Source organism: Lipophrys pholis (assembly GCF_963383615.2).
Source record: "Lipophrys pholis genome assembly, chromosome: 8".
Lineage (NCBI taxonomy): Eukaryota > Metazoa > Chordata > Actinopteri > Blenniiformes > Blenniidae > Lipophrys > Lipophrys pholis.
Window position 1 is genome coordinate 14,995,260 of NC_137630.1, and position 25,617 is coordinate 15,020,876.

At 41.5% G+C, this 25,617-nt stretch overlaps 2 protein-coding genes across 10 annotated transcripts; one reads left to right on the forward strand and one right to left on the reverse strand.

Moving 5' to 3' along the window:
* Nucleotides 1-220: 220 nt before the first annotated feature.
* Nucleotides 221-11,536, reverse strand: znf362b (zinc finger protein 362b). 4 transcript variants are annotated; one of them, XM_080469500.1, is made up of 10 exons: nt 11,186-11,536; nt 7,850-7,913; nt 7,303-7,564; nt 6,673-6,726; nt 6,429-6,533; nt 5,131-5,452; nt 3,848-4,072; nt 3,032-3,110; nt 2,756-2,914; nt 221-2,605 (listed from the first exon to the last, which is right to left on the reverse strand). In XM_080469500.1, the coding sequence occupies exons 2-10, from the start codon at nt 7,910-7,912 to the stop codon at nt 2,489-2,491; spliced, it is 1,386 nt and encodes a 461-aa protein (XP_080325626.1). In that variant the 5' UTR covers nt 7,913; nt 11,186-11,536; the 3' UTR covers nt 221-2,488. The 4 variants fall into 4 exon arrangements, with proteins under 4 accessions (XP_080325626.1, XP_080325627.1, XP_080325628.1 ...); XM_080469501.1 differs by having other exon boundaries at nt 7,303-7,537; nt 11,186-11,531; XM_080469502.1 differs by lacking the exon at nt 6,673-6,726.
* Nucleotides 11,537-14,004: 2,468 nt separating this feature from the next.
* On the forward strand, nt 14,005-25,250 carry LOC308113854 (tumor necrosis factor receptor superfamily member 25). 6 transcript variants are annotated; one of them, XM_080470377.1, is made up of 11 exons: nt 14,115-14,282; nt 15,828-16,058; nt 17,392-17,494; nt 17,586-17,711; nt 18,063-18,173; nt 18,282-18,321; nt 19,147-19,265; nt 20,426-20,587; nt 21,301-21,338; nt 21,588-21,696; nt 24,195-25,064. In XM_080470377.1, the coding sequence occupies exons 1-11, from the start codon at nt 14,235-14,237 to the stop codon at nt 24,593-24,595; spliced, it is 1,488 nt and encodes a 495-aa protein (XP_080326503.1). In that variant the 5' UTR covers nt 14,115-14,234; the 3' UTR covers nt 24,596-25,064. The 6 variants fall into 6 exon arrangements, with proteins under 6 accessions (XP_080326506.1, XP_080326507.1, XP_080326505.1 ...); XM_080470376.1 differs by having other exon boundaries at nt 14,120-14,282; nt 21,262-21,338; nt 24,195-25,250; XM_080470380.1 differs by lacking the exon at nt 15,828-16,058 and having other exon boundaries at nt 14,005-14,282; nt 21,265-21,338; nt 24,195-25,067.
* The last annotated feature ends 367 nt before the right edge of the window (nt 25,251-25,617 follow it).

Below are 25,617 nucleotides of genomic sequence, written 5' to 3' on the forward strand. Positions count from 1 at the left end.
AAGCCTGTTTGGAGAAAGACGTTGACTTTTAATCCGCAGGCAAACCAGATTTTTTTTGTTGTTGTTGTATATTTGTTAAAAGCACATTTCTAAATATTATTTTCATAAATAAAAACTGATAAAAGTTGTGTTTTGTTGCGTCTCATTTAAAAAAAGAAGAAAAAAAACAGATCTGTTGCCGAATACAGCTTTGAATGGAAACCACAAAGTCCCCTATTAATTTATAACAGTCTGTTTATTAAACAAGGTAAAGATACAAAGCTTTTTTTCCTTTTTTTTTTTTTGTTTATTTTTTTTTTTAAACATTGATAACCTTAGTTTAACTTCTCAGTCTTGGCTGTGCATATTTAGTCGTCTAGAAACCGTATATGAAACCACAATGCAAGACAGGAAAAAGTGTAATAAATCTACGCATTATCTTTTCATAGAGAACATGGGTTAAACAGTTATACAGATTACAGCTCAGGAACTCCATGCGGAAGGAAAAACGAAATTTAAAAAAAAAAAAAAAAAAATAATGTTTACACGACTGAATACTGCAGAACACAATACAGAGTAATGGAGATGGGATGATAAAATAGTTAAGGCTTACATGTAAATAACTGATATAAAACATGGATATTAATAACGTACAGGTCGACTAAAATAATTACAGTAAGTTCATACGGAAACTTTTACAAAACCCAAACAGAACATGTGTATGACAACTTAAAAATAGGTACTAGAAATGAGTAACGTGATTTACAGTACAGCAACATGTACATTTTCCCATTATCTCACGAGAGAGAGAGAGAGAGAGAGAGAGTAAGTTGAAGAGGCAGGGTCTGTTGTTGGCGTAAATGTCTGTTTTCAGGCCAGTGGCTTGAGTAATAAGCTTTTTTTAATTCTTTTGAAAACATACTATATACTGTATATGTATTTTACATTATTCTCAGTTCCATCTCAAAATGTAACGTCGAGCCATAGCACCTTTTCTGAAGTGCCCTGAACAATACAGGGCACCCTTTTTAAGTACCATTCTGAGGTTACAGTTACAGTAAAAATACATCAGACAATACTGTGTACAATAAAAAGAATACTAAAAAGGAGAAAGAAAAAAAAAAAAGGAGCAGAAGGTTTACCTCTGCATAAACTCATAATACAGACCTACTGAATATGACTCACACTGCAGTTTATTTCAAATGGGTAAAGCTTATTAAAGATTTAACCAAAAAAAAAAAATAAAAATCATAAGTGGGTTAGAGTAGCTGTACAGAAACTTCACATTTTGGTCCAATGGTAAAAATTCACCACTCGGGTAAAAATGTTATATTAGCTGAAGTGTACTTTAATAAGAAAAAACAAAACAAACCCCAAAACAAATCTGTTGAGCTGGCACTGATACATGTGCAACATTTACTTCTATTCTTGAGAAAATAAGAGCCAAAGCTTAACTGAACGTGGAGAGCGGACACACACTAGACAGAGATTTGATTTCTTTTAAAACCTCGCCAAAGGTTCATATATGGCACCAACTACTGGGACGAGAGAGACTGAAACAAAAAAAAAAGCCGTGTTCCTCCGATCACATCTCGTGATCAGAAAGGTGCCGTAGAAGTAACATCAAATACAGAGTGAAAGATTCTTAGAAACAAAACATTCGTCTTTCTTCCCTTCCATGTTGCTCTTTTTTTTCTTTTTCTTTTTCTTTTGCCTCAAGTTAATAATACAACTCGCTAATACAATCATGAAGTGTTTCAATTGTCATCCACCGATTGCCTTTCTTTCTAATTTAGACGACCCTGTACTTGCACAAAAGTGTGAGTTTAAAAACTGAAGAAGAAAACAAACTAAAGAAAGTCACAAACGACTGGCATTTGTACACAGTCACTACTCGTAGCTGCCACGAATAATGCCCTTTGGCATTTTCCATACGACAAGATTGAAACAATTTGAGCCAAAACCACAAAGGCCTAAAAGTGCTTTAAAGATTATCTTTGGATGTCTCTAGAATACACCCAGCTAATTTTTTTCGTTTTTCCACTTTCTCAATTATTTGAGGGCAAAATATCATCTGGCACATTTTGGAAACCCATTTCATGGAAGATGGGAGGAGGGGGGATTAAAAACAAAAACAAAAAAAAAACAACCTAACATTTTTCTAATGGCCGATGCATCCAGCGGGTTTACATGACGCTTACGAAAGTGCTTATCGAATCTGACGCAAGACATTCGTTGCCGCTCGATTCCCCGGACCCCATCTCGCTGGACTGTTACATTCACAAAATAATGCTGTGCTCATTGTTGACAAGACGGCCCGTGTCGAGACGGATGGAGGCAGCCTGTTTACTGGATCTAACAATGAATGCTTATGTCAGCTGTCATAATGCTTATGTAAGCCTTATGTAGATGGCCGTGGGTGCAGGGCCTCTTGAGCTCTCCGGCTGAACTCCGAATCTTGTTGTCGAGCGTCCGGGGGGGGAGTGGGGGGTGGGGGTGGGGGTGGGGCTCAGATGAGGGAGATGCGTATGGGGATGCTGGGGGACTCGGTCCTCTGGGGGGACTGGTGGCTCACTAGGTGCTCCACCACTGTGTGTTTGGACATGTGCTTCATAAGGTAGGTCTCCTACAAAATCACAAAACAGCAGAGAAGAAAGAAAGAAAGAAGTGAAACGGGTGACAAAAGTGCACACTGCTTATTTTGAAGTCAGAATGTTTCTTTTCTTCTATATCACTGGGAAAGCCTCCACATCGAGACAACCTGCGGTGTACTCACTGAGGTGTACGCCCGGCCACACATGCTACAGCAGTAGGCCTTGGCGTTTTTGATGGCATGCGCTGACAAGTGGATCTGCAATGATGCAGAGTCTGAATAGGCACGGTAGCAGTTGGGACATTTGTACGGCTTGTCCTTATTGTGCTGCCTCTGATGAGACTGTCGGAAGGAGAAGGGGAGGAAAAAAAACCCACATTCAAATTATAATTTAGATCCTTGTGATCGGTATTTTCAAGCAATCAAATGGCAAATAAGAAAGTGGCTGGTGTGACTGACCTGGAGGTTCGACAGCTGGGTGAAAGCCTTTTCACAGCCGGGGTGAGCACATTTATACGGCCGGTCGCCAGTGTGGATTCTGCAGCAGAGAAACTTTCACTATGGAGATCGCTGCAACTGAACCAAGCTGTCAAACCTTTCTCATCAATGAACTATTTGTTTTGTAATTTCAAACATTAAAACAAGTTACTGAATCTCGAAGAAAAGACATTTTAACATACTTTGACACCAAAGGAATACATCCTTTTCTGCTGTTCTTGCAACAATCATAGCAAAATAAAAGCACACATAGGCACATTTACACAATAATCAAATATAAAAATAAAAGGATGAGATAAATCATATACAGTATTAAAATCTGATATATGCGTATCAGATATGTACACAAAATGAAAAGCCAAGATGGGACTCCTCGCATAAGAAATGCCAGTATTTAATAAAAAAATAAAAAGTGTGTGTTCGTGTTCCCCTCCTTCAAAAGGTGTGATTATCCTGAAACAACTCTTATACCCCTGCAGTTATTTTTAAACTCATTTTTCACAGTTTTTTTACATACTAGATCATTTCATTTATATTGCTCTTCACAGCAGGAGCTTGTATTTACAGCAACATTTATTATAAATAAGGCTTTAATTCACCTTACATTTGACACCTTTTTCCAATTTTTTAGAGCAATGGTGTCCAAACTCGATCTTGGATGGGGAATGTTCTACATGGTCCAGGGGTTTCTGCTCCAAAACCCCTGGATGTGGCGACTACGTTGTCATTCTTAACACTTAAGAAGTTCCATTGTGGCGTGCGGTTTTCTCGACTCACCTTGTGTGCTGCTGCAGGTGTGACAGCTGACGGAAGGAGTTCTCGCAGTAGGAGCAGTGGTAGGGTTTGATCCCCAGGTGGATGCGCAGGTGTTGGGCCAGGTACGAGGCGTTGGCGAACGTCTTGGAACAGTGGGGACACTTATGGGGTTTGGCCTCTGTGTGGGACTTGGAATGAATCTGCATCTCTGACTTGGTTAAGAAGGTGAGCGGGCAGACTTTGCATCTTTGTGGGGGAGAAGGAGTGTGAGAAAGACATGAAAACAGTCAGATCGGGGGATTTCAGACAGGAGATGGATTCTGTCAAGACTTGGACCTCAAAAAGGATGGAAGCAACTTATTAACTTAAAAAAAAATTTGTAACATGAAGAGTAGCACCTGTGAAATCTAGACCACAGCAAAGCTTTCATTTCCAATTCAAAAGTGTAACATTGATTTAGTTTTTAAAATATTCTACTTGTAGAATGCGGTGAATGCAGCCCGACAGCTCAGCTTTGCAGTCATTGTTTTGTTGTACTTTATTATATAAACACATACTGAGATTTGATTGCATCTGGCTGTTGGTAGTGGCACCTTTTAGATAATAGTGCAACTCATTGACTTCCACACCTCATCCTCTGGAAGCCTCAACCAATCTTTCTCCCAACCATCACTCAGCTATATTTCACCACCGCTAACACCGAGACCGCAAACGGGTCAACAAAGAAGGCTTGTCTTGTTGACGTACGGCGCAGCCAGTCCGAGATCTCTCCTCCTCTAACACACAAGTCACATACATTAAAGCGATCGCCCGAGTATTGGTGACAACCTTCCTAATCAAACAAGCTGTTTGGCGAGCATGTGACATCACATGTAAACAGTAAAGATTGCTGCACAATAAAACCCAGAAAAGACATCCTGTTTTACAGCTTTTGAGTCTATCAAGATGTTAAATGTTTGGGAAGTCTGTTTGAATGACACGTTATGGCCTTATGGAGCTAATTACACAGTAACTCTGTAATAACTGGGCCTGATTTGTATTCGTGGTGTTGCTCAAGTCCAAAACGAGGATTAAATATGAAATAATCATTTATTCGAGGGTCAGTTGGAGCTGGCCTTTATAAATGAAGCGCACAAGTGAACATCCCTGATCTAGACTATGGCAATATGGCAATGCAACTCATCTTCTGAGAATAAACGGCACTTATATCTTATCAAGCTTTCAAGTTCTTTGAATTACACCCTCATCAGAACGTAAATCTGTTTAGTGTTTTTAAACACAAATAGAAGCCTTCTGTGTCCTACCTGTAGGTTTTGCCTTCTTTGGGAGCGACAGTGACACAGCCGCTAGGATCCGCTAGGATGGGGTAGGGCACCACCAGCAGAGGACCGGTCGTGTTTTCAGCTTTGATCTTCTTCCTCCCCCGCGGTGCCTTTGGTGGGGGGCCCAATAGCCCCGCGAGGCCTCCAGCCTTCATGTGGTCCATGCCAGGACCGCTGGCCAGCCCGGAGATGAGGTTCAGAGAGGGGGCACCGCCCAGCCGGTGCTGGCTGCTGGAGGTGGGGGTCGTGGGGGTCAGGGCGTCGGAGGTGCTGTGGCCGTCAGGTCGAGATGAAGGAGCCAGTCCTGAGGGGGGGGGGACCAGAAGCACATTGGTACATGTGAGTCTTTTAACCCTTTGATATTTAGAATTGAATGGAGGTATGATTTGAGCATGCAATTGTTTTCAAGATGCAAGAGTGATGATGTGCATGCGATTAGCAGCGATTGGCCCAAGGACGAAAAGTTTTATTGAGCTATAAAAAAAAACATTTCTTGTGGCACTATGGAAAACTTTAGTCTAACACAGATTAATATAATCTCTGATAATCAGCTTAATGAGACAAAGAAGTGATCATTTCCTCTCAAAGTTTTGAGATGTTGGTATATCTCCCAAACTCGAGCATTTATAATCCAACTCTGCACCGCATGGCGTGTTGAGAAAAGAAACTATTTGCTGAAGCTGCTCAGGGGACTAAATGCCATAACCCGGTTCAAAACTATCCAGGATGAGTTAAATTCTATATATACACTCTTCAATTCTAATACCTTCCACTCTCTTTGTGCTTTTTCACTGCATGTTTTCTACTATCCAAGGCCTCCTATTGGCTTCAATTTCATGTAATATAATCAACCTCTTTAATCTGGCCACACTCAATTTTAGTGCGAAAAGCTGGCCGTCGTAAAACAGCGAGACGTGACAGTCATTTAAATATGCAGATAAGCGCACAGACAGTGTCTCCTGGAAGGCATTCATGGTGTTGTTCTTGTTCGTGCACAAAACTGAGACAGAAGGAACAAAGCAAAGAAGGAAAGGAAAAAAAAAAAAGAAGAAAAAAAAGAGCCCCTGCTGATTTTCTCACTTCGAACTTTTGGCCAATAGCTGAGTAAAATGTAAAATTCGCCAAATCCCCAGACTAGAGACAAGATTTAAGATGTCTCTGTGAATATCCCACAATGTTTAAAGCATATAACTATACAAAAGGTCTTATTTATAAGCAACTATGTGTACTCGTGCCTCTCGATTGAGCACATCTTGTCTTTCCCCGTACGAGTGCAGTACCTGAGCGATGATTGACCCGGCCAGCTTGCTCACTGAGCTGCCTCATGTGCCAGTCCTCCCATAAACCTTTGGCCTTCACTGCTGACTTGTCGTCCATATTTCCGTCTGAAAATGTGTAAGGTTTACAGCATTACAATCAGTAAAGGGGAAACCATATCAGACATGTCTAAGAATTTGCTGCATCAAATCAATTTGCAAGGTCCTCGTTCAAAAGGTAATTGATGAAAGAAAATCAACCGCAAACCTTTAAAATGTGTATGAGTCAGATCATTAACTTCACCTTGGAGTTGGAATAAGTCTACAAATAAATAATGAAGGGTTGAGTACGTTTCTACAACACTGAAAATACAAAGAGGTGTTACTCATACCCACATTTTTACAGTTTCAGTGTCTTCCTACACAGGTTTTACTTCTCAGTTCTATGCTCCTATTGTTGCCTTTTAAAAACAAGCTTGCAATTTCCTTTTCAAAGCTAAATTACTTTTAATTGTTTTTATTATTGCTTTGAATAGAAGACATCAAGACACATCTCTAAAGCCACCATTCAGAATCCAATTGAAATAAAAGATTCAATGTTTCAAAACCATTTCTGATGTCATCTAGTCAAAATTTAAATGAGTGGCTTTTGGAGGCGGTGTAGCTTTTCACTGCACTAAACATGGCTAATTAATTCTAATTGCATTCATCTATACTTGACAGATTGAAGTGATCAATTTGATTAGTTTTAACTCTTAACTACGAGCATTATCTAAGCTCTGCTTTTGAAAAATTAGTTTTATTGAAATTAGCATATTATCACTTGACTGTAAGCATCGACACAGAACGTTTGACACTTTGGTAGAGACATGAACGAGGAAAAAGTCAAAGGCTGTACCTTGTCCAGAACCAGAGGCAGGGCGAGCGTGCAATGCAATGTCCGGCTGTCCGGAGCCCTGCGGCTGCGGGTGGTGTCCCGGCACCTGCTGCGGCTGGGGCTTCGGTACTGGCATGCCATGCTGGGCACTCCCGTCCGGGGAGGAGGTGGGCACCAGTAGAGACTGCTGGGAGGGGGTGGAGGTAGGCGGCAGGTGCAAGGGTCGAATCTTCTCGGCCATCAGCTGCTCCTTGATCTTGTTAATGAGGACCAGGTTATCCAGCTGAAAGGGTTAACGGGTCACGCTCAACAGAAAACAGCCACCGTGTGTGAATGTCATTCATGCCCCCCCCCCCAAAAAAAAGACACAGGCAGGAAAACGGACCAGCACACAGTATACTTCTTTTGTTTTCTCTTCTCTAAATCAATGAAAACAGACTGACAGATTCACAGAGTTTGTGTCAGAAACAGACTGGTGCCGAATGGCTGAAAAGACATTCACACATGGAAACAAATGGCAGTGAAACGTGGAAATGTCACAATAATTACATGGTACAAGTGGACTTACCTGGCCTGGCATGGATGGTGGCGGTGGCCAAAAATATGGGTTGTTAAATCGAGGCTCTGCCATCCTGGAGTGAATGACATTTATGTGAGTCGTACTCAAAAGGTTAGATTTAATCATACACATTAATAGTCTCACTAGAGGTTTGTCACTCAGGGTACAAGAAGCATTTCAGATGCAAAGCGCCGTTTTGAAACTGCAAAGTGTTTCCGACTGAAAGGTGTAGGCGGGCCAAAACTAGGAAAATTTAAAATTTGACACCTTAGCCTCATGCAACACACCACGAGCAAGTTTCTGGTTTCAATGAATGAAGCCACGCATTTCAAGCCTTGGTGCGTGTTTTTTTTACAGAGCGCCATCACATTCACTTTTATTTCCGTTTCCAAGCACGTCAAGGCCGAACTTGAGGTAATAAAGAACGGTTTATTTTGCTCTTGTATCTGATGAGGACAGATTTGGGTGGGAAGTTCATCAGATGGTTTAAGCTCACTTGTACTTTTCTTTGGGTTCAGAAATGATTAATCTAGACGATTTTGCCTGCAGTCCCTCCATGACCTTGTGGCCTTTTGTTGTTGTTTCATTATCACACTCAAAAACCCTGACTTTACAGCAACAGTTTCTTAAATCTGCAGGGTCAAATTCTATATTTTAAGTGTTTTTTTCTTTTGTGGGGAGGATATAACAAAAGGAAAAAATATAGATTCTTAAAGCTTCTGCTTTTTAGAACAGTGTAATGTAATCATGATATAGGCTATAAGATTATCTATTGGCCAAAAATCTAGTTTTTTGGAGGGATAAGACTGATTGAATCAATGTTCCCCAACCTGGGATCAAGGACCCTTTTGGTGGAGGCACCAGATGTCACAAGGCTCTACTGCCTGCAGTAAGTTGCCAAAATTAGATTTGTAAAATGAAAAAAGAAAAAAAATACTTGGGACCTTGTAGAAACTAAAGCAGACCTGTAAAACTGAGATAGCAAGATATCTGCTTGGCATGTCATATTATGAATCTATTATTGAGTTACAGTCGGCAAGAAAAGTTATCTCACACCACGTCTTAAAACGTCATGTTGTTTCTTTAAAAGCCATTATTTACCTGTATTGTAATATTTGGCTTGACCATTACGTTTTGGAAAGTTCTTCTGTGACACTGGGAATATAAGCTCAAAGATTGTTGAGGTGCTCTTCTAGTAGCAAAATGCATTATTTGTGTTTGCTAAACTTTGTTTGCTTATATCAAAATTTGTGATACTGGAATTAGTGTGAGTATAACATAATGTGTGTATAATATGTTAAGTGTGTGCCTCCTGAGATTTGTCAATGCTTATGTTTCCATAAATGTCTGTCTTCATCTCCTTAATCCACTAGAGCTGGGTTTTTTTTTTCTCCTGTTATGGGAGATTTATTCATAATTCTGGGCTTTCCAGGTTCTTCTTTGCAAGCCAAGAACTGTGCAGTTTTTCCTTGTAGTATGGAAATAGACCAGTAATACTGCCAATCATTTAGAAATGTCCAAACTATTTTTTTGGTGCTCTGATCATCACTTTCTGCAGCACTTCTATTGGTTGTTACTCTTCACATTCTGCGTTGTCATGAGATAAGTCATTTCTCGCAATCAGAAGATCATTTCATGCTTTCTGACGTTCTACGACTGATAACGGCAGTCTTCAACCCCCTCTCACTGTATGAAGCAAGACCACAGAGCCTAAGCCACTGGAACTGCTTTGCTGGGCTTTTGTTGGAGACGTCCAACACTAGTATGACATCCTATTCGGGCAGTGGTGGGCTAGAGGTTGGAGAAGCGGACTTGGGATAGGGAGTTTACAGGTTTGAATGCCACAGCTGGTGTGTCACCACTATGGGTACCCCCTGAGCAAGACCATAGACCATCTGCTGTAATGTGGCTGCACCTCCACATCCTAGAAATGGAATCGGTCAATGCGGAATAAAAGGAATTTAAACGGGGATAATTAAAGTATGATTAGTTTATTTACTTCTGTCATGGCAGGAGAGAATCAAAATCCAGTCATACAACTAGAATTGACTGAAAAATCAATTTGAGGTCGAGGTCAAGACATTTACAGGTCCTTGTTTGCACAAATAAAACACACGTGTTTTTCTATAACATCAAATCTTTCAGACACATCTCTGTCTTCCTCAGGGGTAAGTTTGCGGAAGACAGCTGAAAACTTAGACCGCTCCATCCTCTTTCACTTTCAGGGAAAAGGGAAGCAAAAATAACTAATAAGCAGGCGTGTACATCCAAGCTATTTCTATTAGTTGCGTTGAGCTCGAAGCCAAAATTAAAGTCACATTTGAGGCTGCAAGTGTAAAAGTGGGAGTTGCATTGAGGCTTGCTAACAGTGTAAAAACTTGTAAAATATGTGTTTTTCCCCCTCCTCAGTGTGTCTTTAAATCGGGCCTACGGAGTGAAACATGTGGCTGTCACGCACAAATAATGGTTTTAATGAAGGCATTAGCCTGGCTTAGCATTAGCCATGTAGCTCCAACATTAGGCTCCTTTTGTCTGAATTCCTGGAAATAAAGTGAACGCCGCTTTAAATTCGCGGTGGACGGGGGACGAGAAGGAAGAAAAAAAAAAAAAGAGAAAACTTTGCTTTCTGTGAGTTTTCGGACATGTTGGGGGGGTCCCGTTGCCCCCCTCCGGTCCCCGGGCTGACGGAGGGTCGACCGGACCGAGCCTCCCGGTGCCACTCAGACACACTCAGACAGTTTTCTTAAAACATTTCCAGACAAAAGAGAAACAAAAATGGCAGCCTTATTTTTATAAGGCGGGACGCCATATTCTGCAGACCCCAAATTTTTTTAGGAGCACGAGCGAGGAGCCTGCCGGGGACGAGGGGCGGCCGGAGGGGGACACAAAGGTGTGTTTATCATGTCAAAGGCATGAAGGATTGTTTACGGCGAATTGCAGGTTTGAATAGCCCGGCCTCCTCCACCTCTTAAAAAAAAAACTGACACTTCCTACAACAACCATGCCTTGCAAAAAAAAGAAAAAAAAAAAAAAAAAAAACAGCACGGAAACGGGCAAGCTGGACTCATTTACCCCGAACGACACACACACAGACACACTAAACCGTCCAGAGCCGCCGCCGTGAGGGCTCTTTCTCCCCCGCCTCACCTCCACACAGACGCCGTGCCATCTTTAAGCAAATCTCACTTTTAGGGCTGCCCTTTTTTATCCCCCCACAATCTGTAACTTTTGGACGAATCGAAGGGCAGAAATAACGTCTTGTGCACGGTGCACGCGACCGCGAGCCCGACGCTGTAGCGGGGACATGCACAGCGGCGAAAACATTAAAAATACATGCAGAAATACCTGGAGTCCTGCGTGCAGATATTGTCTTGCGAGCACAGCTATAATATAAAAGCTTGATGTTCTCCCTGCCTCCAGTCGGACCACCGCTTCCGGGTCGCTTTGTTCACTTCTGGGTGCTGCTGTCGGCTCAGCACGGTGCAGACAAGAGGGCGAATATTCTGCGAATGTTGCTCCAGATCGACCGCCAGACGACCGGCTTTATTCACGATTAACACAGAGGCGCATCTCCGGTGGGGCTGGTGGCGTTGTTTCAGCCGCTGCACGGCTGCATGTACCCGGCAGAGGGGTGGAAGAGGGACGAGGGTGCAGAAATAGCACCCATCGCTACCGAGGAAAACTCAACTTCACTGCAATAAGTGCTGCGTGTCAGAGTGGTTTAATCTGCATCATGATTTATTAGTCCAATCGTACAATGAGATGAAACTGCCCAGTAAAGATGCATTTTAAAATGACCTCAACACTGAATAGATGAAGAACATACAACAGTCAAATGAGTATAGTAGCTATGCCCAGGTGTGTGAGAATTAATGGTTATTTAGACATTCAGAGCCAGATAAATAAAACATCACAATGATTTTTATTTTAATGACATAACAGAGTGCATATGTTAAAACTGAAGTTACTGAAATTGAAAAGTGGATCTATATAGAAGTGCATAACTATCATGTGACTTATTTTGTAAGCCTTAACTCATTTTATACATGGAAGTATTGACTGGGAGGACTTAAATATGCCACAATTATACCGTTTAGTCTATTGGAGGAATATCTGAGATTACATTATTCACAATTATTGATATTACATATTGTGTGTGTGTGTGTGTGTGTGTGTGAGCCAAGTTCCTTGATTTATGTAATTCATGCAATAACCCCCCCCCCAAAAAAAACATGCATAACAGCTTTCAGCAGAATATTCATACACTAAAACATTCTTAACAGAAAAATATTTAGGTATTAGGAAAAAATGTTCCTGGTGAAGTAGCAAAGGAGGAGCTTGTGTGTGCATCTTAAAAACCAGAAAAGGAATCAATTGAACAAATCTATTGAATTCAATAGATTTATAGAACTATCATGAACACTTGATGAAGGGGGAATGCCTACATATTTTCAATATACTCTTGCTCTAATACACCACGAAGCTCTGCCAACATGCCTGACATCATTATGCCATGCGCAAAAAGTAAAGAAAAGAATATTCAGAAGACTATTTCTCTGTTGCAACACAATTTCTTGGAAATAAAACTGGAACTGCCGTCCATCTGCTTTTTGGAATGGTGTCATGTTTGTCAGGAACATACATTTGTGGGAGGAGCAGCCGAGCCGAGAATGCAGTTTGACCATTTGCCAAACAGCTTTCTTTTTTGCTGTTGCCTCTTGTTTTAAGGATTAAATGATTGAATTCAGGAGAAAAAAAAACAACCAAAAAAACACAACTGACTGGGTAATTTAACAATTATTATGGTTATTCACGCTACCAACAGGAACCTCAGTGACGTGTGAAAGCACTATACCAAACCACCACAGGCGAGCACGTCCATCTCATAGTGCTCACCAGCCTGCTCACACACTGCGACCAGCATTCCTCCAAGGTCAGCCCATCGGGTGTAATAGGTTGGAAGTCCGGGTTTGCTTGCAGCGTACGCCACCGTCTTCGATCTCAATTTCTGGAGGTGGTTTCTGATAAAGCCTACTTTGTGTTGGGGAGCATTGCCATCGAGGAGGAGGTAGTTTGGGCTCAGATTTTAAAGATATAGGATTTGCTACTTTACTGAATCTCTTCTGGATTTCTCTCTGCATTGGCAGCAGGTGGTACCAGTAGACCAGAGAAAAGCAGGGTCGGTAGCAAAGAAAATACTTTTTTTATTGGTAGAGAAGAGCTGTCACCCACATACTCCGCTGTTCACTCTACAAAGGCAGGACCTTTTACTAATGTGCCATTATTCACGAGGGGGGGGGGGACATGCTTTACAGCGGTCTAAGATTCTTTACAAAGACCTCTTTCTGACTTCCTGTGTAGGTTAAAACATGTGAAGTCAGTGAACTCCAAAACCAGTATTACTCATTTTGGTATTGTGAGGTTTACACATTGGGTTTTGTTGGTTCTAAGGTGTGCCAACAAAGCAGAACAACAAGGAAAAACAATATAGAAACAAACATTTCACCTAGTCAGTTGAAGGCATTGATTTTCATTATTATTAGAGATTTTTTTTTCTTTCCATCAGTTAATCTATTGAACTGGAAAAAAAACAGCAATCCTTCTCTGATGACTAAATGGGTAGAAATAGTACATCCTTGTGGATCACAGTATTTATCATACCAATACAATTAGGCTTATTTGTGACATAAATCACTACCTCGGTGTAATATGTCTGAAACATGACGACTGTTGTGGAGGTGGGGTGATCTTGAAATAAGAGGATGATAAGATCGCTTGATTAAAAAACATAAATGGTGCCTGTTTTTTTTCTTTTGATATGTTTTTGAACTGTGGGAGGAAATCAAAATGTCAGGAGGAAACCCCCACATGAACAAGAATATATGACAATTCAATTCAAGTGAAGACTCAAACCACTGTGATTTGTATGTATGAGCAGTAAATTACAAAATGCATTTTGAAGTTAATTGAAATCATAATACCGCAAATGTAAGTGTGTGTGTGTAGGGGGTGGTGGGTGTCTGTGCATACTATGAAACTGAATCCTTGCGGCGCTACTGAGTCAGTCTGTGTCACTTTCTTTGTCGTCACTTTAATGATTCTGAAGAATCTGAAGGAAAAAAGAAGAAGCAATGTACAGGAACATCGATGACGTTGCCACCAACAGTAGCTGCTGTGTGTGTGTAGGTTATCTTACCGTGTTTCCTGTTTCCGTCATCATTTCTTCGAAGCCCTCACACTAACATATCCGTCCTTCAGCGGTGTATTTTGTGTCAGCTCAGATGAAATCAATAGACGAGCGTGTGTCAGGATGATCACCCTCATGGTGAAATTTGATCAGGCTCACTCCTGGTGATACCTAGATTTATTTAACTATTCTTTCATTTGAGTGAATATGCCACTTACACAAAGCTGGTTGCCTAACATCATGGATTATATGTTGGTAAGTAATAAGATGTTTAATTTGAATCCATATCCTGCATCATTTATTATAAGGTCACTAAATGTTTCTGAATATTTCTTTGTGACTGAATCACTCTGTCATGTGTATTGGGACATTAATTTAAGAGTTAAACTTTGACATGCCTGAGGTGTGAGACCTTTAAGTTTGACTGCAAAACATCCCAGTTGTGGTGCTCAGGATGTGTACCAAGCAGCTGTATATAGATAGAGACGTAATAGAAATGGTCCCTTAAGCAATGATCCCGCAGCTTTGATTTCAAGTTTGTACTGCACCCAATAATTATTAATGATAGCTGAAATACCCATAACTAGTTCTCTGCTTAATTGAGCGGCTTTAAGGACGTTGAATGTCCAAGTCTCACAAACCTCAAATAACTAATTTCCATCAGCTTCATCCGTAACACTTTCACCGCTCCGAGGTTTCCACTGGCTTGAGCTGGGAGACATGAAAGGCCGGATGGACCGAGGGAGTTTCAGTTTCACCACGGTGGGATTGATGATCCTTTCCACCAGAAACGGACCCAGGAACTTTGGAGAGAGCTTGCGGCAGTCTGTACGCAAGGGAACATGTTTAGCAGAGAGCCAGACAGCCTGACCTGGTGTGTAGGAAGGGGCCTTAGAACGTCGGCGATCCGCCAAGCGCTTATTCTCTTCGGAGGAGCGGAGGAGGGCAGCACGGGTTTCGCGCCACAGCCTCCGACACCGACGAAGATGGTCCTGAACTGAAGGGACGGCGATCTCATCCTCCTGAGTGGGGAACAACGGGGGCTGGTATCCTAGGGAGGCTTCAAACAAACTGAGACAGTCCAGTGGCAGAGCAAACATGTGTAGTGTGGGTCCGAGGCGTCCACCTCCACCACAAACTGTCCCTCCGGGTCTGGTTGTACCAACACCGGAGCAGAAGTGAACAGCTTCTGATGATCAAAAACAAACTTAAAATCCTCTAGAAAGTCATTATAACTAAAGTGGGTTAGTGGAGTGGGAGAACTATTTGCCTCAGCCCATGTAAGGGCGCGGTCCCGCAGAAGACCTAAAATGAACTGAATCTTTGCTGCGTCGGCTCCAAACACAGCTGGCTGGAGTGAAAACACCTGCTCATACTGAAGCAAAAATCCCCGGCAATGGTTCAGATCCCTGGAAAAACAATCTGGCGTAGGAATCCGTGATTGGAGGCGTTCGGGTGGCTTTACCGGTGCGGAGGGGTTCTGGACGGATGAAGCCGGAGCGTCTGAGGCGACAGCCGGCAGGTGATCCAGTTGCTGCTCCAAACGGTGAAATTGGGCGTGTATCTGAGTCATCATGGCTTGAAGTGCCTGGTCCACTTGACCCAGACGGGCTCCCTGCTGTGAAACAGCATGACAGAGCTTGGCGACCTCTGCGTGTGTTCCGGCGGTGTCTGCATTCTGGCCAGTCTGTTCTGTCATGATTCCAGGGGGGGGGGCAGACCCAAGATGCAGAACACACGAGACAATGTTGGACAGATTTGAAAGGGAAAAACTCAAAAGTTTATTGGGGGATCCTTCAGCTTCCAGACAACCAGTGCAGAGAAGCTTCTCCACGGTGCAGGATGGGAGAGGATGGCGAGGACCGGGAGTCCGCAGGAAAACAGGAACTGTTCCGAGCTCAGGGATCATCACCAGGGGACAAAACTCTGACGAGAGAGCTGGCACAAACGACTACCCTCACAGGAGCACAGACTGGCGACGACCACTGGCAGCTCCAGGCTTTTAAGGGCGGAGCCGCTGATGAGCCACAGGTGAAACGAGTTATCCTCCCCCACGGCTGCGCCTGCTCTGCTGTCAAAATGCGAGGGGGAGGAAGGAACACCACACACAGAACAGAAACACAACACTCACCAAAACAAACAGAACACAAAACATAAAACTGCCAGGACAGGAACCAACGAATCCTGACACAAACAAACAAACTAGAAATATGTATAGTCGCTTTTAAGTCATCAAATATTTTATATTATAGATGTTATTAAATCACATTCTGTCTAAAAACATGCCCTCACAGCCATGACATGCAGATAACAAATAATTCAACTGTAAAAATATCATGAGAATAATGAGAATAATAACAAGCCCAGAATGATGATACACATAATCCCAACAAGCCAATCAACAAAGCATCTTTTAATTAAAAAGCCTAGAATGTGTTTCCTTTTCTCATAAATGATGTTGATTTGTTGTCAGTTTATGCCTTGTGCGTGTGAATGAAGGGCAAATTGAAAGGCTTCTTGCCCTGATCTTGAATACCCACTGCCCGTCCTCCGCAGAGCACATCCAATAGATATTCCCTTCGTTTGAAGCTGACAGACATGCATACCAACAGGCCAGCTTTAGAGAACACAGTTGCTGCGTTCGATTCGAATGAGAAACTAAAGTTTGATTACTGTTGGACTTTTTATTAAATGACGTGCGACATGTTTATACGCTTACAAAGTGCAGCGTGTCCTTCCTTTTTATAGATTGCGGGTATGAGAGCAGGCACTCCTGTCTCAGAGCTTACATTCCGACTTTATGCCTTCGACGTCTTTGCTGTTGTTAGTTTATATAAAGTGTCGACAGAGAAATTCTATATTTTCTTTGCATAACTTTGTCGAGCCGTTTAAAAACCATGCCACTCCGCTTTAGGGGCTGTTGGAAAGCTCTCCCACAAACACCATGACAAAAAATGAAATAAAAAGCTCCAATCATGAAAGAATATCATGATACACTTTGGAAGATGCTTTACATGCTCCAGTTACAACTTCAACATTTACTAAATGAACGACCAACCTAAAGCCATGGCGTGCCATTCTGTCAAATGTGTTTCTGTCACGACGCCACAGCAAACCAAGATAAGATCTGGCTTGACAAATAATCGCCCTCACAAATATCAGAGTGGCAAAGGTGTTGAAAAATGAAAAGGTGAAAAATTGCCCCTCGATGCGCCAAGTGGTAGGAAGCCGTGTTTCCGTTGCAGCTGCCCTTTGGTTTGAAGTTCTTGTGTCACAATCGCCAGCCAGTTGGCGTGCGAGCATCTTCCTCCGCCATCTTCCTCCACACTGTACCGTGGTGGTCACACCTCAGTGTTTGTTTCAGGTTTTCCATCTGATATTTGGCATCGTTTCCAGCGGACAGGTTCACAAAGTGACGGCAGAACTAATTAACAACTCCCAAAACTGTTACGCTCAATGCCCACGTGGTAGGTTTCAAGAACACACTCTGGATGAATGATCTTATGATGAGGTTATCACCTGGACTCACTGTCTTTCTTTTCCTCTGCTCTTTTTCAGGATATTACAATCGCAGTCCTTGCAATGGCCAAGCTGGAAAATACTTGTGTGAAAAATGTGGCAATGACACATACACAGGAGTAAATAACACTTATGAGGAGTGCTTCCGGTGTACGCCATGTCCACGTATGTATCTTTCTTGTAAAGATACCGTTGATTGATTCACGTCCTGCTACTTTATGTGACGTTGGAATAGTTTCTTTCTTTCTTTCTTTTCATAATTTTCAAAACGCTGCAGACACTGTATGTCTGCGTGGTGTCTGAGATAAGAGGGTTTCGTGCACATCCTCATACAACCCCAGTTTTACTTTGTCATCGATCATGCCTTAAGTCTTAGTTCAGCCAGCTAATAAGATTGAGCGCGGATCTGTACTTGAAAATGAGCTTTGTGCTAACCAGTGCTCCGACAAGTTTGGGCTTTCAGTATTTTCTAGCGTTGAATCTTGTTTCACAGAATCACTTTTTTTTCTTTTGCAGTTTTGGAAGAAGAAACAGAAGAATGTGCCTTTAACAGCAACAGAAAATGTGATTGTAAAACTGGATACTACAAGAAAGACTCTGTCTGCGTTAAATGTGGTTATTGTAATGGTGAGTGACGTAAACAGTGCTGACTCGTATTCAGCTGCCATCTTTTCTGATTTTCTCTCTCGTTTATCACAAATTTATTATTGAAGTGATATTCTTGTAATTTTTCAGACGCTGAACATTCTGACTGTAAATGCCAACCTTGCCTGAGGTGGGAGATCTTTGAGTGTGTCAAATAAAAACAGAACAAAATTTTTTTTTTTCTATTTAAGATATTCTTTCACGACCAAAAAAACGGTTTATGGGGTGAGCAGTTAAGCAGCAGCGGGGAAAATTTGAGGGTCAAAGTGATGCCTTTTCCGAATACAGAGCCTCTAGAGTCTAGACTGTACATAATTTCTTATGTCACAGCCTCCTTCTAAAACGGATTGAAAACATGTGCTCTTCAGATTTCTACACATAAATCAACAAATATATGTGTGGTGAACCTAAGAAGAGAACTAATTCAGTAGCCTTCAATTGAAAAGAGGGAAAACCTTCTGATTTTGTACCAAATGTCTTTTTTTTTTCTTTTTATTTGTTGCTTGTTTAAGGAACTGGATGTTCCTGTGGTTTTCCTGAGGAAATGCACTACCTGTGCTGAATAGTACAGCTGTGGGTGTTGAAAGGCTCAATTTTTAACAAGCAGCTTCGTTAAAGACTTTACAAAAGTAGTGTTACACGTAAGACATTGCTACGGCTGTGCTGCGGTTCGTTGGTTTTTTGAAGGAGCATAGATAAAAAAAAGACGTTTCGACTTTTGCATGTGGCTGATGTGACATACTGCCGGATGCCCACGTACCTCAACAAGCTTACGCCCTATGGCTTTTTTCATGTGAACAAAGGGTATCTAAATGGGAGGCTTTAGCTGTCTTATTTGTGCAAAAAAATAATAATGACAATTAGTTTGGGTGCCAGGGTGCCATTGACAGGAATGTGAAATGTGCTGTCAGAGCTTCATATTCTGGTTATTGATCTTTGGGGGGTTTTTTCTCAGGAAAATATGTCTGAACAACCCAGAATGCAAGAGGAAATGTGAAGCATTTTTCAATCAACTCTCCACCACAGCTACCACTACACTTACAACAGCCGCTCAAAGAAAAAGCACAAAAGAAGGTTAGTGAACTCTCAACAGTTGCCGGTGTATAGGAATCATAGGCTAGGAGCAGGAGAATGTTGAGTTATTGACAAACCCAAGCTATTTGAGGTTACATAAGAAAAAAAAAAAAATATTGTATTGTTTGTGTTTGTTCTGAATACATTATTCAAACATGTGTAGTGTAAGGTGGAAAATGTCATGTTGTTGAGTTGCTGTGTGGCCTTAAAGTCTGTGCTGCTCACTGAGAAGAAAATGATTTCATTGACGCATCTCACATACGGTCTGGGTGTGGCTGATGCGAGCCTTATTAGAAATGAAATCATCCAGATGGACAATCGATATACAACTGAGCCTGCATGTATTCCTTCAACGAAGATAATGGAGAGGAGGTTGTGATTTGACCCTTCTAGGTTTTATGATTTGGCTGAGATTTAATTCTTTGACATCTCCTGAAGATTATGAAGGTTTGACCAACAGATTACTGGTAATGATGCGAGATCATATGATAATAATATCTATGGATGGATGCATGGATGGATGGATGGATGGATGGATGGATGGATGGATGGATGGATGGATGGACGGATGGACGGATGGACGGATGGATGGATGGATGGACGGATGGACGGATGGATGGATGAATGGATGGATGGATGGATGGATGGACGAATGGATGGACGGCTGGACGGATGGATGGATGGACGGATGGATGGATGGATGGATGGATGGATGGATGGATGGACGGATGGATGGATGGATGGACGGATGGATGGACTCACAGATATGGTGCTGGTTTGATTTATTTAATATTGCACCATGTCCCCTTCTCTGTAATCCTGTGATGTGATAACATTGTATTTGACTGTATTTGCAACCAAACGTGAGAATCAGACTGCATGTTATCCCTCACTGCTGCTCTTTGGGGGCTCTTTTTCTTGTGACTTTGTGAACTCGATTATTGACGACAACACACACTTCTGCTTCAAGTGTGTGTTCAGCTTTGGTAGCCACAAATCCTGTATTGAGTTAAGGCTGGCTCTGAGTTCTATGTCTTCATCAAAAAACAACTTTTTGGTCTGTTGTTTTGTAGTTAGTTGCTGAACATTACATCCACCGTCAGTGTTTGATTGAACTTGAGGAATGGTAGAGTTACGTCGGTGTTTCTGTGTGTCTACAGGAGACAACCTGATGTTGTGGCTGCTGGCGGTGGTGGCGGCGGTGCTGGTGGTGGTCGTCTGGCTCCTGCTGCTCTTCACCAAGAACATGCTCCGAAAGGACGAACGTTGTCTCCCCTGGAGTGCAGACAAGAATTTGCCCGTTGAGGACCAGAAGTGCAAAGGTAACCACATTGTAGTGAAGTGTATTCACTTAATATGTGAAAATTTGAGTCATTTGTACTTTGTACACCATAACATTTATGTAAAGTGTAAATCATTTGTCCAGCAAATTCAAAGACCCCTCAAGACTTGTCTTAAGACAAAGATGTCTCATTTCAATTAAGAGGGCCACTTACCACCCACTTTGTTCTCAATGGGAACATTAAAACGATGACTTAGAAACATTTAAAAACAACTCTACATTTCCCCCCCTAGATTTTTAGGACAGAAATATTGAGAACACTTAAAAATATATTAATTTATTGGACTTTTCTCCAATTGGAGTGTGATCTGAGTATTCTATATGTATATATACATACACGGAAGTACAGAAATGACAGAAATCCTTAAACTGGCATCTACATCTCATCTCTCAGTAAGATTACAGAATGGATGAAACTATAAATATGTTTTTATGACATCATGGACTTTTCTGTAAATGTCTCTCTCTGTGGACATTCATTGGAGCTTTCTGATTCCTAAATCACATACAAGTTCAACTGAACCTTCACTTCCCCTGCACTTTTAAATGCCACATATGATTTCTTACCCAAGTCAGGTCTTTTACAGAAATGCCAGTAAATTTGGGTGTACAAATGTTTCTTGTTTCTTGACTGGCTGTTTCTCACCCTTGAAGCAGGAAATGGACTGATCGTATCTGCTTTTCTCCAAACAGAACAACACAGTCATCAAGGCAGCAGCCCGACCACACTGGTTCGTTCTCACTTTCATGCACTTTGTGTTGTGTTTAAATATCAGCGCAGATAAAAGCGGTACTGTGGATGGATAGTGAGAACGTTTTCATTTATAAAAAAAAACCCATTAAACTCTCACTATGGTGAAAGTTGATTATTTGTAGGTACATTGAACTGAAATCGAATCTAATATAAAATAGATATTTAATGGCTTCCAGAACGGCTGAATAATCCCATTCATCACTTTACATATTTCCTCTCCTTCAAGACAATTAAGGTGTGTGAGGAAGCTCCCCTGATGCCTCTCAATCAGAGTGCAGCCTCACAGGCTCATCTGACCTTCACAAGTCGTTTCCTACCAGACACTGACCACACAGGTAAGAGTCCATATATATATATATTTGTTAGTTTAAGGTATACATTTTTAGTTTGTTGATGAGGAGACACTCATCTTACCTTCGTGGCTATTTATTCTCATTTAAACTGACCGGTACCCATCTACAATCGGGACAGACGTCATTTAAAAATACAACAGAGGTCATTTTATTGCCCTCTGTCTGCTACCACAACAAGACCTGCTTCATTTATCCATCTTCAAAAACCGCTTTATCCAAAGTTTAATGGTCCCAGCTGACACTGTCTGGGCAAAGGCGGACGTCACTCCAGACAGTCCATCACAAGGTAAACACAAAGAGAGTTGCAATCACACACACTCAAATGTATGTTTGAGGGAAACCCCATTTTCTGTGAGGCCAGTTTGTTAACCAGTACAACACTGAGTGGTACATACAATAACCTTAAAACAATGTGTACGATAATAACCGGTGGGGTCAATAGTGTTTCTTTTTCTGCAGAGTAAATAACATACTATAATAGAATTGATTTAAGCCAAGACCTTTTTTTAAATTGTTTTTTTCCCGTGACCTGTAATGGGGCCGAAAATGACAAAAAGAAAACAGCAGAATGCAGCAGGCAAACTTTTTTAGACTCCTACGTTGCACACCTGATATAAGATCACATAATTACGGCGTGGATGGGACTTGTTTTGCTTATCAGACACTTGCAGACTCTGCACATGCAGACTCAATAGAGAAAAGCCATCAAAGCAGAGAATCAAACTGGGGGTCTGTGGCTGGAGATGACAGCGCTCCTCACGATAACAGATAACAATGCCACTGTCCTAACTCAACAACACAAGCACAGTATCTCTTTGTTTTATTTTGAACTAACAAGGTAGTAAAGTTTCAGTAAAGAAAATCCAGGAATGGATGGAGATTTTATTGTAGTATATCAATACTTTATTGCCGACTGTTTCAACAAGAAATAGTGTTATATATATATATATATATATGTGTGTGTGTGTGTGTGTGTGTGTGTGTGTGTGTGTGTGTGTGTGTGTGTGTGTGTGTGTGTGTGTGTGTGTGTGTGTGTGTGTGTGTGTGTGTGTGTGTATGTATGTATGTATATATGTATGTATGTATGTATGTATGTACTGTATATATATGTCAGTTTTGCTCGTTCAATGACACAAGTCCTGGGAGTTTGTACTTATTTAGGCACAAAATCTGCTTTCCTTCCTCTCATGTTTCAAGTACAATCAAACATGTGTTCTTGAAAAATACTTTGAAATACTTGAACCTGAAACAAGAGGAAGTATTTCAAGCTTGATTTACCAGAGTGCTCATAGTGGTTCTTAGAATCGTTGTGCATCTCATTACGTTCACAAACTGACATTTAAATCATCCATTAGTAAATCAAGACCGATGAAAAGGAAATATGGACGGATGGGTGAAAATACAACCGTCAAACCAAATGAAATTTTAAAAAGTGACAGCAACATGTCCCTCCGTCTTATCATCGGTGTGCTGTGCTGTTCAGCTGCTTATTCAGCAGCTCATTTATCGCACATCAGTTGTGTGTGCGGAGGTGGAAACTGGGAAATTGCACGCCCCCTCACGTTTTCACATCAGTCAGCAATACGACATCAAGGGAAATGGCAAATCAGATAATAAATCCTTATCACCTTTGTATCGAAAGGTTTCGTTAGTGTGTTTATGTATTTATTTTAGTTTGGATTTTTTATTATTTTTTTAACTGCCTTCAGTCACTGGGAAAACATTAAAACCAGTTTAGGACCTCAGTGACATGATAAGACGTTCACAACTGAGCTGAACGCTTGAAAAGAAAATCTGAGAATATTGTCCTTAAATACCTGGCATTCACCTCACGCTTTCCTTTCCACTGAGTTTGAATTTTTCCATGATGCTTTACGAAACAGATAATGAAACATTTTGGCCAGCATTTGGCCTTTTTTTCCATTGTGAGCAGTAAAGTACATTTTCCTCATACCACACAAAATCTCCTCTCTTCACTGTCTAATGGCCAATAACATTAATACCCACCAATAATGTTGTAATGTTGGCCCTTTTCAATATAATAAAGCCCCATAATGTAATAACTTGCTTATAATGTAATAATAATATATTTGAATCAGTGCTTTTTATATAATAAGTTATTGCATGATTGAAGTTGTGTTTTGAAAAAAAAAAAAATAAATCCTTTCAAAATGTAATGGCAAATCCAAATATATATAATACCACATAAATTATGCTGCATCTCTTGTAAATGAAATATTTTGTGCAGGTTTTGTACAGTTTGCTTATTAGATATAGGTATAGTGGATGGGATTGTCTATTTTATTACATCATTGACAGTTTTTATGTTGTTGGTTGCTAGAAGGAACTTTCTAAGTGTGGCTGTGGACATACAGTGAGCTTCATATATTTAACACGTGTGCAGAACAGACAACAGAGTCGCAGCAGTCATCTTCCAACCGTCGCTTATGTGTTTTGTTCTCCTCTCCTCCTTTTTCTAGCTGCCAGACACGAAGAGCTGTCAGATCACTGGCCGGCCATAGTCCTTTATACGATTATCAAGGCGGTGCCTCTGCGTAGGTGGAAGGAGTTCCTGCGGCTGCTCTCCGTGGCTGACCATGAGATGGAGCGGGTGGAGCTGGATGCCGGTTCGGCTCAGGGCTTCATAGAGAAGCAATACCAGATGCTGAGGCTATGGAGCGAGCGCTCTTCTGCGGGCATGGGAGACGTTTTCTCGGCCTTACATTACATGGATCTATCGGGCTATGCCCAGCTGCTGCAGGAGAGCCTGGAGAAACTGCCGTGGAGATCTGAGCTAAAGCAAGGTCCACTGACCTGCAGGGGTCCCACAGACTGTGGTTTAAGTGGAGCAATGCAGGACACTTTAGTGTCTGTACCATAGATAACCGCAAGAATGTCATAAGTGACTCAAACAGGATCCTCGTGATGGTGATTACCAGCTTTATAATGTTCTACCTTGTCACTTGGACCTTCATATAGGAGAAGATGCAGCTTGGAACATCGAGAGACTCCCTCAAATGCCTCACGTCGGCTCATGTACATGTAATGTTCTTGTTGCCTACTGGAGGAGGAGAGATGACTCAAAACATGATTTTGGGAAATCCCCTTCTGTTGACTCTGTGCTACTGTCGGTGCTTCCTTTAACACACAACGTCACCTCCAGCTTTTTGTGCCCGTCACGTAAAGACAGAAGGATCTGTGGTTTCGCTGCTGCAATGTAAATATACCGTACTCTATGCCTGTGTATTGAGTTTCATTATGGAAATTGTACTTCCTCTAAGAAATGTACTGTATTTTCTTTTTTTGTAACTTTATGAATCCAACTAAAGACATCCTCAGTCTGAATTCTATTTTAAGTGTAAAAATATTTTCAGAGTATTTGTGAAGCCTATAGAGAGCCGGCATGGATCATTCCCCTCCCGAGTCTGACATCTCCCTCATCTCGTGTGACGTGAGCGTTTGGTGTAACAACTCTTTTGAAGCTCTTCTTAATCACACTTGCAAAGGAGGAAAACTAAAATCCCCAAAGGGACGTCAGATTCTCAGTTTCCTTCAAGTTATTGGTGTCAGTGTGCGGCGAGTCTGGGTTTTTCCTCACCACACACATTCCATTTATGGCAGCTAGCCGTCTGTTGTGGTGTCTGGGTATCTGACTTTTAAAAGTTTGTTTGTCAGTTCAGTCACTGACAGTAAAGGACATGGACTTTCCAAAGGGAGGTGTCAGTTTTCAAATCATGTCCTAGTAAAGATCTATGTTATTTTGCCCTTGGTAAAGAGACATACATGAACGTTTTGCCTCCTTTTACTGTTTTGGGTGGCTGTACGTCGTGCGTGCAGAATTTTTAGGATTTCCGGAGGTTGTTATCTACGTTTATACAATCCTTCCATCCATCCATCTTTGAC